The 16,150-nt window shown below is 38.4% G+C and overlaps 1 protein-coding gene across 1 annotated transcript in view; it reads left to right on the forward strand.

Moving 5' to 3' along the window:
* The window catches only part of LOC126321991 (chaplin-A-like), a 142,375-nt gene that overhangs the window by 61,020 nt on the left and 65,205 nt on the right, over positions 1-16,150 (forward strand). The window contains exons 11-12 of the mRNA XM_049994246.1: positions 7,407-7,443; positions 11,135-11,172. Coding sequence (XP_049850203.1) covers positions 7,407-7,443; positions 11,135-11,172 — 75 coding nt within the window. The remainder of the gene's footprint in view (positions 1-7,406; positions 7,444-11,134; positions 11,173-16,150) is intronic.

The raw sequence follows: 16,150 nt of genomic DNA on the forward strand, positions 1-16,150 counted from the left end.
TCATCCCTTGTGTGTGCTGCCCTTCACAACCTCATTTTAATTAATCAACTCCTTTCTATGTATCCTATTCATCTCCACTTTCTTTCTCATTGTTTTTTTGCACTCCACTCCACTCCTTCCTGGCCCCTACAACATATGCAACTTTGTTTACACTGATTACCAAAATGTTATCTCAAATAAATTGTCAAGATAAAATTGTGTACTGAAGAATCCAAAAACTTTCTCAAACAATACTTTCATACTGGCTAATGACAGCTCACCTTCAGGTTTTTCTCCTGATACAATGACAGTTGCCACTGTGCTTACAGATCTATGGGCTAGGTACATCACTGAACAGGAATGGGGTAGCAAGGAATAAACCAAAAATCAGCAGGTACGGTGAAGCCTAATAGTGCAACTATCGTTTTCCCACTCTGTAGAAATTCTTCATAAATTTGCAACAGAGTTCATCCACAAGAGAAAAAAATTCCTGAAGTAAATAAAAGTTTAAATCAACTGTATGAACTAAAATATAACTTTATTGCTGCAGCCATTGTTCATCGGTCCTATAGACATTGTGAAACATGTAACTTTCGCCAAGTTTTAGGTTACACAGCAGTAGATATGATAACTAATTTGTGTAAAATATTTAGTTATTGCAACTACACAAGACGTACATTCCTACATTGATAGTAGTCACACTTCTTGCTATTATCATAGCCAGACAAACTTAAAAAAAATCTTCTTTCGATATTTGTGTGGCTATTTAATAGATATCTTGTGATTTTCATAGAGAGATCATCTTGTCTCTGGGTGTGAAGATTTTAACACATGTAGCTTAGTAATTCAATAAAACTAACTTCATGTTTGGTAGCTCATGTATCACAGATTGTGCTGAGTGAAGTAAAAGTAAGGGTGTAGCTACTTTTGTTTTTTGGGATTTGCTTCCAGTAATATTCAGGTAGGTCTCTGATACATGAAATAGAATCAAGTGATAAATATTTGGATGATCATCCAAATCTTGTACTGATTTATGTTTGCTGATAGGTGTCCCTCCTGCAATGATTATACGATCAATGTGCATGCTGTATGTCATATGAATTTGACTATATAGTGTCTGCCACAAGGAGTGAAACTCTGAGGGCAAGGGCCCAATTCACATTAACCTATGCTGCCATAGATATTGCAAACATATCTCAAATGTGATGACAATGTGTCTAATTAATCCAAAGAAATTAAAAATGTTTTATGTGTCACAGAGTAGTGTGTGTTTAGTGAAGCTGCAGATACTAGGTGTTGCTTTGACATTGTTTACAATTTTTGAATGATCATAAGCTGGATGCTAGAATAAACCAGGTGTTCTAATATCCTCATCATTACCAAGCAGTAAAAGTAGTTGTGTTTCATGCTCCACAGAGGGGATATTTTTGAATAGTTTGGCACTGTTGTTGTACCATTTCCATAGTGAAGATCAACTTCTGATCAATATCATCATGAGATCTTGTTGGAGCTGAATTTCAACCCTTACTGTATCACAAACTGAGATAAAGTGGTCCATACTGAAGTGATTACTGAGAATGTTTGCTGCCTCACTCTGATCACTCTCTTCATGAGCTAATTATAACAGACACAGTGCTGAAAGGAAGGGGGCACAAGTCATTTTTTATGTGATTGTCTTTCGTTGGTATTCCTGAAGTGGTGCAAATCTATCACTCCTCCACAATATTCATCGGCATGCAATATTAAATGGCATCTGTCATAACTACTATTACCATATGTCTTAAATCTTCATACTTCCTTATAAACTCTGTGTAGCTTTCCACAAACTTTGATTGTCTTGCAAGTTTCTGTTCAGTTTAATAGAGTAATCTTGCTGTATTGTGGAAAGAATTGAATAACAAACTCAGCTCTTCCTGAAATGGAAGATGAACAATGAATCTGTCTGTTGAATCTTCAGTTGTGTGTTCCAGGATGGGTGAGTCACATTGCTGCTCTTCTTACATAATTAAGACATTGATACCTCACAACTAGGTTTGGAACAGCTTTAAGTAAAAGAAATGGAATGTGGACTCGCATATTTTGTAACTTGTTATTTTATGTAATACACTTTCTTATTTACAACATTATTATTATTATTATTATTATTATTATTATTATTACAAATTAATAACTTACTTAAAGTCACGATATTCACAGTTGAAACTTGAACAGGCTTAATTAATTAGAAGCCATATTTTGTCAGTTGTACCATTCCAAACAGGGCATGAAATTTGAAGTACACGGGTCACAAAACAAGGAAACGTCGCAGCAGTTGGGCAGGTTAAACAAAAATATTATGAGTTAAATGATTTACAATGACAGACATTAAATGTGCTAAGAACTTGCTGCTTTTGTAACTATTACACAACTGAATAACATTCATACAAACACAGGAAGATTTGCAAGTCACATCACTTATTGTTGCTGTTGGAAGGTCCCTCAGCAATGTTTAACACACAACAAAAAGAAAGAATAACCCTTAAGCAGTAACCTGTACATTGCAGACAAACATGAAAAATTGCCTTTAATAAATAAACATTCGTCCCAAATTCAGAATAAGCTGAGAACTACAGCAGAGCTACCACAGTCAACAAGGAGCAAACAGCCAAATTCCCCAAGTGGGGTTAATGAATGACTATTCACTGAGGTAACGATTGACAGTTTATACTGATAGCTAACAGGGTTTAAACTAAACGTGTTGAGAATTAGGATTAAGAATGCTAGGTTTAAGCAAGTAGTTAAAGGCATAATGAGGAGGAACCTCAGGCTTAGGAAATATGCCTTAATCTCCTGATTTCAATAAATCAATAAAATAATAGCAGATTACTGGTTCCTGCCCCACTTCCTTCGAGGCCCCACAGTTTGACTGGTAGGGGCAGCATACTGCCAGTCAATCTGGGTGCCACGTGATGACAGAAGTGCTGCCATGGCCAAATGCAAACATACCTCTGCTCTGTGTTCAGGGAATAGCAACATGTCATTTCCCGCTGACACACATCAATGGGAACAGTGGTCTGCACAAATAAAGCTTCACACAATAAGGGCCAGGAAGTAGAAAATGTGAATGCTTGGCACAACTGACTAGAGATACAAATTAACACTCCTTAAAATTTGTATTATTCAGAAGCAAAAATTTAAGCACATCCTGATACATTAGCTCAAGTGTACACATGTACCGAGGTTGCTTTGCCTCTGACACAGATTGTGTTGGAGTAGATTCCCATCATGAGACTTAAAACACGGAATACTCTTACACTTGCATGATGCATGACCCAGAACACAAATTGCAATTAATAACATTTACTGATGATCATGCACTGAATCACTCATAGGTGCATTATTATTACAGATGCAATTCTAGATAACACAGATATGACCTTACTCAAATATAACAAAACAACTCAAAACTTGACTCAGTTGTGAAGGAGCAGTGACTATGCAGGATTTTAGCCAGGGTATTATTGCATCCTACCCCCACTTGTGATCATCAAGGAGCGATAAAATTTAAGCTTGTAGAGTAAGCCAGTAACTTGCGAAGCAGGTTGTGTGCAATGTCCGTATGTCTTCTTGCATGGCACCGCTGTTGGTCCTCATGTGATCTGGTCCATTTTTCTCTCACTGACTCGACCTTCAGTGGTATCTTTTGTCCTGCACTGGATAGTGGGAGTCCCCCAAAAGTAACAAATTGCCAGCCATATGCACTCCAGCCAACTGTTCTCCAGGCCCCACCAAACGGACACACATGCACAATCGCACGTGTGCTTTGATCAAAGATCTTAGCTTGCAACTTGCAATCTAATCAATATCAGCAACCTAAGTAGTTAGTGATGCCAGTGGAATACAGTACCACCAAGATTTGAGATACTGTGGCTCAGACTTGATTTCATCCTTCTGTCCTTCAGTTTCTTCAAGAAAGTCAGTGTAAGTCTTCACAGAGCATAACACAAATGGCTACCTTGACAAAGTTTTGTGTTCTACCATTTGATACTGCTTTGACACACATAACCCAACACAGTTCTCTCTCTTGAAGCACAGGATGATCAGTTCCTATGGAGAGAGTCCTTGCCTTATGAATGTACACACAAACTTGTGATCCCAGCAACATGTCCATCTTGACAGGTGACCAAATTTCTGGATCAACAAGTTATATACTCATCAAATCCAACACAATGTGATTGAGATGAGATGTCAGTTATCTTCAGCAACATTAAACACACAGAAGGTAAAATGAAGACTTTTATACACGAGTCAATTTGAATGAAGATGCACTGTTTTGTTTCTGGTTTGATTCCATCTGTTCCTTGAATGTGTGCTCTACTTTGCCATTTGTGAAGTCAGAGGCACTGTGCACATGGTTGAGATATAAATCATGTCTGCAAGTCAGAAACTGAGAGAGCATAAGTTTTTCATGTGCCACTGCTATCTTTTAACCATATTGTCACTGTTGTAAGCAATACTTGTTTGCCAGGGATGATTTAGGTGAGCAATAACACAATGCAGGTGATGAATGTATACCATTGTGTTTGTATTTTGTCACTAGGACAGTCCCCTACCTTTTTCCATTTTGTGTGTTTTATTTCTGTGTGGTGTGATTTTTGACAAGCATGACAGCATACAGATGTGCAACTAGAAGCCCTACAAACACGCTTTAAGCAATTAAGCAAACAATTTGTTGGGCATCAGAATAGGTTTGTGTTCACTACATGTGGCTTGCCTGAATTTTCTGCACTTCTGCAAAGTATGAGGCAAGTGGCACATGACAAATGCAGCACTATCAGGGACTAGATCAATTTCAAATGCGCAAAGTGCTTGGTATTGCAGGAAGTCTGCTGTTTGTTCCCATATGTGCTGTGCCATGTAGGTCTGTATCCTTCTTGATTTCAGATTTGCATTTATTTTACAGAAAAACCTACCTCTCTCCTAATGTCAGAAAGCTTTTGAACTCCGATGCAATTTAAATTCTGTTCCCACAGACTGGTCAACATTTTCTACAAATACGTGAGATATAGTCATGTCTTGCAAGGATTAATTTAGTTGTAATGCCATCAGCACATGAACATTGCTTGAAGTAGTCCAAGTATCTATGGTAAGAAACCAAGTGACCATTTGTCATTTGCTATCATCAGACTGCAAGAATAATTCGAATTATTCCAATCACAAAGAAAACAGGTTATGACAGGTGTGAAAAATTACTGAACTATCTTTTAAATAAGTCATGCTGGAAAATAATAATGCGAATTCTTTACAGACAAATGGAAAATCTGGTAGAAACAGACCTCAGGGAAGATCAGTTTCGATTCCGTACAAATATTGGAACACATGAGGTTATACTGATTCTATGGCTTACCTTAGAAGCTAGATTAAGGAAAGGCAAACCTACGTTTCTAGCATTTGTAGACTTATATGAAGCTTTTGACAATGTTGACTGGAATACTCTTTCAAATTCTGCAGTGTTACTCAATCTGTATTTTGAGCAAGCAGTAAAGGAAACAAAAGAAAGGTTTGGAGTAGGTATTAAAATCCATGGAGAAGAAATAAAAAATTTGAGGTCTGCTGATGACATTGTAGTTTATTCAGAGACAGCAAAGGACTTGGAAAAGCAGTTGAACGGAATGGACAGTGTGTTGAAAGGAGGATATAAGACAACCATCAACAAAAGCAAAACGAGGATAATGGAATGTAGTAGAATTAAGTCAGGTGACATTGAGGGAATTAGATTAGGAAATGAAATACTTAAAGTAGTAAAGGAGTTTTGCTATTTAGGGAGCAAAATAACTGATGATGGTCGAAGTAGAGAGGATACAAAATGTATACTGGCAATGGCAAGTAAAGTGTTTCTCAACAAGAGAAATTTGCTAACATCGAGTATAGATTTAAGTGTCAGGAAGTTGTTTCTGAAAGTATTTGTATGGAGTGTAGCCATGTAATGAAGTGGAACGTGGGTGATAAATAGTTCAGACAAGAGATTAGAAGCTTTCCAAATGTGGTGCTAAGAAGGATGCTGATGATTAGATGGGTAGATCACATAACTAATGAAGAGGTATTGAATAGAACTGGGGAGAAGAGGAGATTGTGGCACAACTTGACTAGAAGATGGGATTGGTTGGTAGGCATCTTCCGAGGCATCAAGAGATCACCAATTTAGTATTGGAAGGCAGTGTTAAGGGTAAAAATCGTAGAGGGAGACCAAGAGATGAATACATGAAGCAAATTCAGAAGGATGTAGGTTGCAGTAAGTACTGGGATATGAAGATTGCACAGGATAGAATAGGATGGAGAGCTGCATCAAACCAGTCTTAGGACTGAAGACAACAACAACAACATCCATTTTCTGATTCCTACGCCACCTTTGTGCACACCCACAAGGAAGCTTTCTAAGGATGACAAGAATTTCAGTGGTCCCTGGCACCCTTCGAGAAACATTATTTCCCCAGTTGTGGTGCCCAGGTAGAATATCTTACAAATGTAATCATTACTGTGACACAATGTTCCATTCTTGCACTTCATCTTTACTGCGCCATGTCACATTCACTCGATTGACTGAGCCATTTAGTGACTCGTCTCACATGCAGAGATGTGCTCTCCATGTTTTTAACCATCATTCTATGATGGTAAATTGCATTCATTATAAACAGTTGCACACACAGTGTCATCGAACTCTTAAGGATAGCAAAAAGCTGGCTTTATATAATGTAATAGTTCTTTTAACAATTTCACTCTCTCTTGTGTGTGTGAACCTCAAATGGCTCTCTGGGACCAAGATCAACTCACAAATTCCTGTCCGAGTAGCAGCAGATGTAGTCATGATGGACCCTATCACTATCTCTATGAGCTGTGATTTTATAATGGTCTGTTATACATTTCCCCTTCCACTATCCTTTGGACTACTACACCAGGCCATTGTGAGGGGTGTTTGATCCAGCAAACTATGCTGTACTTCTATTTTGGTCACTGGCAGTATCGTTACACCAGCCTTCAAACATCTAGCAACTATGGTCTGCTTTCCCATTCTGTTGACTTGCGTTTTGTGGGCACCTTGTCCTACTCTGTGACAGTGGCTGTATGTAGCAGCTGGAATTCAGACCGTTAAGCTCAATTAAAACTCAAATATTTTGTGATTCTTAACTTGGAGCATTATGCAGCTTTATCAGTCTCACATTAATAGAATTTCATATCCATATACTTGTCACTGCACCTGATTCCTAATCGCTATCAATATTTAATTTGCCAACTCATTAACAATTACAAGGGCATGTGCAGTGAGATGACATACCACTGGCACATTTAAGGTATTTGATTTACACTTAAATTAAGTTGATGTAAAGTTATTCATATTATTATTATTATTATTATTATTATTATTATTATTATTATTTTTTCTTTTGCAGGATCCACAAGAGGTGCAAGCAGAAGAGGTAGTAGCAGGTGAGATTTTCACTTTCTTCAGTAGCTTAATTACATGTTAAAGTAATCACTTTAATGTTATCTTGTGTGGCACAGTTTTTCATAATTTTCTTTGACATTAATTCTTCATTGATTGTGTGCTAAAGCATATCAGTGAAACAGTTGTTCAGAATTTTATGCTAGAACCTGACACTGGATATTAATTACCTAGTACATAATTCATACTGAAAATTGGCAGTGCCATTGTAACTACAAGTGATTGGTCACAAAGGTGCAGTTGTGTTTGAAAAGTGTACTGTGGTAGATTGTGAGGAAAACGTGATCAAAGAGGAAGAAGACAAATATTTAAGTAGTAAATTGACATTTAAAAAATAAGTCATTGTAAAGGTAAGCTCACATTACTAATTGGCACACTACAACAAGTAGTAATGTTTAGATCACAGTCCCCTTATTCTGTAGTCATGGCTCATACTAAAATCATCATCTTGAGAGAAATATTTTAAAGTATACAACGATTGCTCAGCATAGTTGAGCATCTTAAAGAGGAAAATTGACAAAGTTATTGGGGACCAGATCAAGTTAACCACATTCATGGCTAGTGATTTGAAACCTCATCATTATGTCTTGATATGAGGACTACTGTCCTTGTAATCCTTCTTCTTTCCCAAAGCAGTATTTTGCCATCTGTCTGATGTGTGAAATAGCCTGACACATCTGAGTGCCACAGTTACCCATCACCTGCAAAGAGGCTAATTGACTACCAAATGACAGCATGCTACAGAGTACAAGGTCCCTGATATGTTGGTAGCACCAAAACATGTGTACTGCATTCTCGAGGTCATCTCCAGTCCTACAAACTGCACACCCATACCAGCTTTCTTAATTTGAACATGTGTTATTCCCTCTTAACTCATCCTTAACTTCCACAAAACTCATTCAAGCTGGTAGTCGCTACTCCTATGCTGCCCTGCAGTAGCATGATGGTAACCTGGCTGTGTGTGAGCATGTGTTGTGTGGTAAGGTGAGGGGGGGGGGGGGGTTGGGGGGAGTGTTAGCAGTTAAGGAGAATATTGAAGACTCCGTGCAATGGCAGAATGGGGGCTGAGCAGTGCTGCAGTGCTGGAATAGGAAGATATGGATGAATGAGAAACATCACTAACTAAGTTGGAGTCCAGAAGGGTCACAGAAACATAGAATATGATGCAAGGAGGGTTCCCACCTTCACCTTCATTTGTCTGTTTCTCACCGATTCAGACCCTTTCCTGTCTCAATAGGAGAAATATTATCTCATATGTGGAGAGAATGGCTGATAATAAGTATCCAATGATAATGTATGTACAGTATCACTTTTCCTTTGTTTATAAAATATTTCCCATTAAGATTTTCCCTACAGTCTGTTCCTAAGCCAATCTATTTGTATTCCTGCTTCAACTCTCTACAGGGAATCCAGGAGGCAACTGCCATGTGCAACCCACACTCATAATCCCATGTCCCACCTAGTTTGCTCAGGTAGCCATACCGTTGTAACTTCGTTGCAAAAAAGAAGGCACATGATAATGTTGTGCAAGTGAAGCAGCTTCCTAGTGCAAGCAACACAAAAATAGTTCTGATATGCTCTGAGGTTATAACTAATGTGGGAATCATTCTTCAAGGTGTTAGGTGAGCACTGCAAGTTGCACTAGTGGTGTCCTAGTATCCAATGTTGTTGTTGTGCTCAGAGGAAAAGTTGTCTATAACAGCACCAAAAATGTGACAACTGACATCCTCATGGAGTGCCATCCAGGAGGCACAGACCTGGAAGAATAATGCCGGAATCGGGCAACATCATCATTGAAGGAGGATAGTGACGTGGAATGACACAGAGATGAAGGCTACTGACGGGAACACAAGACACTGGTAATAAGTTTCCAGAAACAAAGAAGTATTGTAAATAGCACAAGAAGAGAGATGTTCCTTAGTAGACAAGGGGAATAGAGCTTCATTGCAACACATTTTGTGTGTAACAGCATGAAACAGGTTTCTAGTGAAGGCAAGGTAGAGAATGCCCTGATGCACTAAAAGATATTTGCTACTATGAGAACTATTCCTTTACTCTCCATTTTAGCACTCTGTCTGTAAAAACTGAGAAGCACTGCTGTAGGCACCTAAAGTGTAGGTTGCACTGGCGATGTCAATATTGAGGGCTGCATTCTTATTTGTATAGTCATGGCACTCTGAAGTTATAGTTGATGTAGAGTTTGTGACCTGGGTGGGCTGGTAAGCCCTTGTGCAGTGATCTATGAAGGCTGTGCATTGCAGGAGTACTGGAAAATTGTCCAGTGTTATGGGCCTCTGTACAGAAACTATGCAGTGTCTGTCATGGGAAAGATGAGCTATACTGAGTTCGTTTCAAGCCTCTTAATATGCCAGCAACAGAGAGCCCTCTGTTGAATTTCACAAGACAGAATTGTAAGGAACCATCCAGATGGTACACCGCCCACGTCCACCTAATTCCTGTTATGTCTCCTGCTCCATCCTGTTGCCATACCCATCAAAGCTCTTCCCACCTCACCCCTGTGAAGAAAGCACCTGAGAAGTACCCCACATCATCTTCCATGCCTTCTTGTGGCTATATCTACCCATCTGTAAATAAAGAAAGAAGGGTTGCATTGCATTTGTTTGATGTGGCAGTTTGACTGCACGAACATCAAAAATGTGGTAAGTGATCAAAATTTTTGGTATTACTTTGTGTGAGGTATTCCTGAGAAAAATTCATGATAATTTGAAATTGGGGGTGAATTTCCTGCAAGTCACTAAGTGCTCTTATTGTCAACTTCTTGATGAATATAATGTTGGCAATGCCTGCAATGAGTGCGGCTGCATATCCAGTCATATACACTGTTCCTACCTGTTACACTTGCCACAGTGAGTTAATCCTGCTAAATAAAGTTGTTTGTTTCAATAAGCACATTACTACAGGATTGTAAAATTTTGACCTTAATTATGTGAAATGTTGACAGTAAAATTTGTTTGCACTATGCAGTCTTCAGACAGTAGCCACCAACTGGAATAAAGTTTTGGCTTTATGGAACTCGGTTAGTAATGTTCACTGCTGTACATAATTATGTAGATCAGATGCTCAGTTATTCACTGATCAGTAAGCACTCTAAAAGATTGAAATAATTGTGTTCTTGGCGTAAACTATGTTCAAAATACTTAGGGGCATTCAGGCAGGTTGAATTTTCGACAACTGCCGATATTTCGGCTTATGCACACTCCGCCATTTTCAAGGCTTAAACACTGATACATTTCCTCCCCGTAGGTCTCACATTTTTTACCTCGACGGGGAGGAAATGTATCGGTGTTTAAGCCTTGGAAATGGCGGAGTGTGCATCCGCCGAAATATCAGCAGTTGTCGAAAATTCAACCTGGCTGAATGCCCGTAAGTACTTTGAACATAGTTTACGCCAGGAGAAACTAAGGTCTCACATTATTTACCTCTACGGGGAGGAAATGTATCGGTGTTTAAGCCTTGAAAATGGCGGAGTGTGCATCCTCCGAAATATCGGCAGTTGTCGAAAATTCAACCTGGCTTAATGCCCGTAAGTACTTTGAATAATTCTGTTCTTTATCATGTCATACTGTAACATTCTTAGTTAATCACCTGTTTTTTTTTACCTTTGCAGATAAAGTAGTTTTTATATTAACACGCAATTTCTTTTCTCGCAATCAGGGCCTGTCGAGGAGCAAGTTCCACCTCCTACTGCTCAGGTGAGTGAAACTAGAGGGTAGCACCTGTGAGACTGTCAGAGCATGGGTGAGTTTCACCAGTAGCGAAACAAGTTTGGTTTTGTGTCACACAGTTTCCTGCCCTCCTCCTAGGGTGCTCACTAATTTCATCAGCCAAGGGTTTTCATCCCTTGTGTGTGCTGCCCTTCACAACCTCATTTTAATTAATCAACTCCTTTCTATGTATCCTATTCATCTCCACTTTCTTTCTCATTGTTTTTTTGCACTCCACTCCACTCCTTCCTGGCCCCTACAACATATGCAACTTTGTTTACACTGATTACCAAAATGTTATCTCAAATAAATTGTCAAGATAAAATTGTGTACTGAAGAATCCAAAAACTTTCTCAAACAATACTTTCATACTGGCTAATGACAGCTCACCTTCAGGTTTTTCTCCTGATACAATGACAGTTGCCACTGTGCTTACAGATCTATGGGCTAGGTACATCACTGAACAGGAATGGGGTAGCAAGGAATAAACCAAAAATCAGCAGGTACGGTGAAGCCTAATAGTGCAACTATCGTTTTCCCACTCTGTAGAAATTCTTCATAAATTTGCAACAGAGTTCATCCACAAGAGAAAAAAATTCCTGAAGTAAATAAAAGTTTAAATCAACTGTATGAACTAAAATATAACTTTATTGCTGCAGCCATTGTTCATCGGTCCTATAGACATTGTGAAACATGTAACTTTCGCCAAGTTTTAGGTTACACAGCAGTAGATATGATAACTAATTTGTGTAAAATATTTAGTTATTGCAACTACACAAGACGTACATTCCTACATTGATAGTAGTCACACTTCTTGCTATTATCATAGCCAGACAAACTTAAAAAAAATCTTCTTTCGATATTTGTGTGGCTATTTAATAGATATCTTGTGATTTTCATAGAGAGATCATCTTGTCTCTGGGTGTGAAGATTTTAACACATGTAGCTTAGTAATTCAATAAAACTAACTTCATGTTTGGTAGCTCATGTATCACAGATTGTGCTGAGTGAAGTAAAAGTAAGGGTGTAGCTACTTTTGTTTTTTGGGATTTGCTTCCAGTAATATTCAGGTAGGTCTCTGATACATGAAATAGAATCAAGTGATAAATATTTGGATGATCATCCAAATCTTGTACTGATTTATGTTTGCTGATAGGTGTCCCTCCTGCAATGATTATACGATCAATGTGCATGCTGTATGTCATATGAATTTGACTATATAGTGTCTGCCACAAGGAGTGAAACTCTGAGGGCAAGGGCCCAATTCACATTAACCTATGCTGCCATAGATATTGCAAACATATCTCAAATGTGATGACAATGTGTCTAATTAATCCAAAGAAATTAAAAATGTTTGATGTGTCACAGAGTAGTGTGTGTTTAGTGAAGCTGCAGATACTAGGTGTTGCTTTGACATTGTTTACAATTTTTGAATGATCATAAGCTGGATGCTAGAATAAATTAGGTGTTCTAATATCCTCATCATTACCAAGCAGTAAAAGTAGTTGTGTTTCATGCTCCACAGAGGGGATATTTTTGAATAGTTTGGCACTGTTGTTGTACCATTTCCATAGTGAAGATCAACTTCTGATCAATATCATCATGAGATCTTGTTGGAGCTGAATTTCAACCCTTACTGTATCACAAACTGAGATAAAGTGGTCCATACTGAAGTGATTATTGAGAATGTTTGCTGCCTCACTCTGCTCACTCTCTTCATGAGCTAATTATAACAGACACAGTGCTGCAAGGAAGGGGGCACAAGTCATTTTTTATGTGATTGTCTTTCGTTGGTATTCCTGAAGTGGTGCAAATCTATCACTCCTCCACAATATTCATCGGCATGCAATATTAAATGGCATCTGTCATAACTACTATTACCATATGTCTTAAATCTTCATACTTCCTTATAAACTCTGTGTAGCTTTCCACAAACTTTGATTGTCTTGCAAGTTTCTGTTCAGTTTAATAGAGTAATCTTGCTGTATTGTGGAAAGAATTGAATAACAAACTCAGCTCTTCCTGAAATGGAAGATGAACAATGAATCTGTCTGTTGAATCTTCAGTTGTGTGTTCCAGGATGGGTGAGTCACATTGCTGCTCTTCTTACATAATTAAGACATTGATACCTCACAACTAGGTTTGGAACAGCTTTAAGTAAAAGAAATGGAATGTGGACTCGCATATTTTGTAACTTGTTATTTTATGTAATACACTTTCTTATTTACAACATTATTATTATTATTATTATTATTATTATTATTATTATTACAAATTAATAACTTACTTAAAGTCACGATATTCACAGTTGAAACTTGAACAGGCTTAATTAATTAGAAGCCATATTTTGTCAGTTGTACCATTCCAAACAGGGCATGAAATTTGAAGTACACGGGTCACAAAACAAGGAAACGTCGCAGCAGTTGGGCAGGTTAAACAAAAATATTATGAGTTAAATGATTTACAATGACAGACATTAAATGTGCTAAGAACTTGCTGCTTTTGTAACTATTACACAACTGAATAACATTCATACAAACACAGGAAGATTTGCAAGTCACATCACTTATTGTTGCTGTTGGAAGGTCCCTCAGCAATGTTTAACACACAACAAAAAGAAAGAATAACCCTTAAGCAGTAACCTGTACATTGCAGACAAACATGAAAAATTGCCTTTAATAAATATACATTCATCCAAAATTCAGAATAAGCTGAGAACTACAGCAGAGCTACCACAGTCAACAAGGAGCAAACAGCCAAATTCCCCAAGTGGGGTTAATTAATGACTATTCACTGAGGTAACGATTGACAGTTTATACTGATAGCTAACAGGGTTTAAACTAAACGTGTTGAGAATTAGGATTAAGAATGCTAGGTTTAAGCAAGTAGTTAAAGGCATAATGAGGAGGAACCTCAGGCTTAGGAAATATGCCTTAATCTCCTGATTTCAATAAATCATTAAAATAATAGCAGATTACTGGTTCCTGCCCCACTTCCTTCGAGGCCCCACAGTTTGACTGGTAGGGGCAGCATACTGCCAGTCAATCTGGGTGCCACGTGATGACAGAAGTGCTGCCATGGCCAAATGCAAACATACCTCTGCTCTGTGTTCAGGGAATAGCAACATGTCATTTCCCGCTGACACACATCAATGGGAACAGTGGTCTGCACAAATAAAGCTTCACACAATAAGGGCCAGGAAGTAGAAAATGTGAATGCTTGGCACAACTGACTAGAGATACAAATTAACACTCCTTAAAATTTGCATTATTCAGAAGCAAAAATTTAAGCACGTCCTGATACATTAGCTCAAGTGTACACATGTACCGAGGTTGCTTTGCCTCTGACACAGATTGTGTTGGAGTAGATTCCCATCATGAGACTTAAAACACGGAATACTCTTACACTTGCATGATGCATGACCCAGAACACAAATTGAAATTAATAACATTTACTGATGATCATGCACTGAATCACTCATAGGTGCATTATTATTACAGATGCAATTCTAGATAACACAGATATGACCTTACTCAAATATAACAAAACAACTCAAAACTTGAGTCAGTTGTGAAGGAGCAGTGACTATGCAGGATTTTAGCCAGGGTATTATTGCATCCTACCCCCACTTGTGATCATCAAGGAGCGATAAAATTTAAGCTTGTAGAGTAAGCCAGTAACTTGCGAAGCAGGTTGTGTGCAATGTCCGTATGTCTTCTTGCATGGCACCGCTGTTGGTCCTCATGTAATCTGGTCCATTTTTCTCTCACTGACTCGACCTTCAGTGGTATCTTTTGTCCTGCACTGGATAGTGGGAGTCCCCCAAAAGTAACAAATTGCCAGCCATATGCACTCCAGCCAACTGTTCTCCAGGCCCCACCAAACGGACACACATGCACAATCGCACGTGTGCTTTGATCAAAGATCTTAGCTTGCAACTTGCAATCTAATCAATATCAGCAACCTAAGTAGTTAGTGATGCCAGTGGAATACAGTACCACCAAGATTTGAGATACTGTGGCTCAGACTTGATTTCATCCTTCTGTCCTTCAGTTTCTTCAAGAAAGTCAGTGTAAGTCTTCACAGAGCATAACACAAATGGCTACCTTGACAAAGTTTTGTGTTCTACCATTTGATACTGCTTTGACACACATAACCCAACACAGTTCTCTCTCTTGAAGCACAGGATGATCAGTTCCTATGGAGAGAGTCCTTGCCTTATGAATGTACACACAAACTTGTGATCCCAGCAACATGTCCATCTTGACAGGTGACCAAATTTCTGGATCAACAAGTTATATACTCATCAAATCCAACACAATGTGATTGAGATGAGATGTCAGTTATCTTCAGCAACATTAAACACACAGAAGGTAAAATGAAGACTTTTATACACGAGTCAATTTGAATGAAGATGCACTGTTTTGTTTCTGGTTTGATTCCATCTGTTCCTTGAATGTGTGCTCTACTTTGCCATTTGTGAAGTCAGAGGCACTGTGCACATGGTTGAGATATAAATCATGTCTGCAAGTCAGAAACTGAGAGAGCATAAGTTTTTCATGTGCCACTGCTATCTTTTAACCATATTGTCACTGTTGTAAGCAATACTTGTTTGCCAGGGATGATTTAGGTGAGCAATAACACAATGCAGGTGATGAATGTATACCATTGTGTTTGTATTTTGTCACTAGGACAGTCCCCTACCTTTTTCCATTTTGTGTGTTTTATTTCTGTGTGGTGTGATTTTTGACAAGCATGACAGCATACAGATGTGCAACTAGAAGCCCTACAAACACGCTTTAAGCAATTAAGCAAACAATTTGTTGGGCATCAGAATAGGTTTGTGTTCACTACATGTGGCTTGCCTGAATTTTCTGCACTTCTGCAAAGTATGAGGCAAGTGGCACATGACAAATGCAGCACTATCAGGGACTAGATCAATTTCAAATGCGCAAAGTGCTTGGTA

Source organism: Schistocerca gregaria, unplaced genomic scaffold (assembly GCF_023897955.1).
Source record: "Schistocerca gregaria isolate iqSchGreg1 unplaced genomic scaffold, iqSchGreg1.2 ptg000784l, whole genome shotgun sequence".
NCBI classification, from domain to species: Eukaryota; Metazoa; Arthropoda; class Insecta; order Orthoptera; family Acrididae; genus Schistocerca; species Schistocerca gregaria.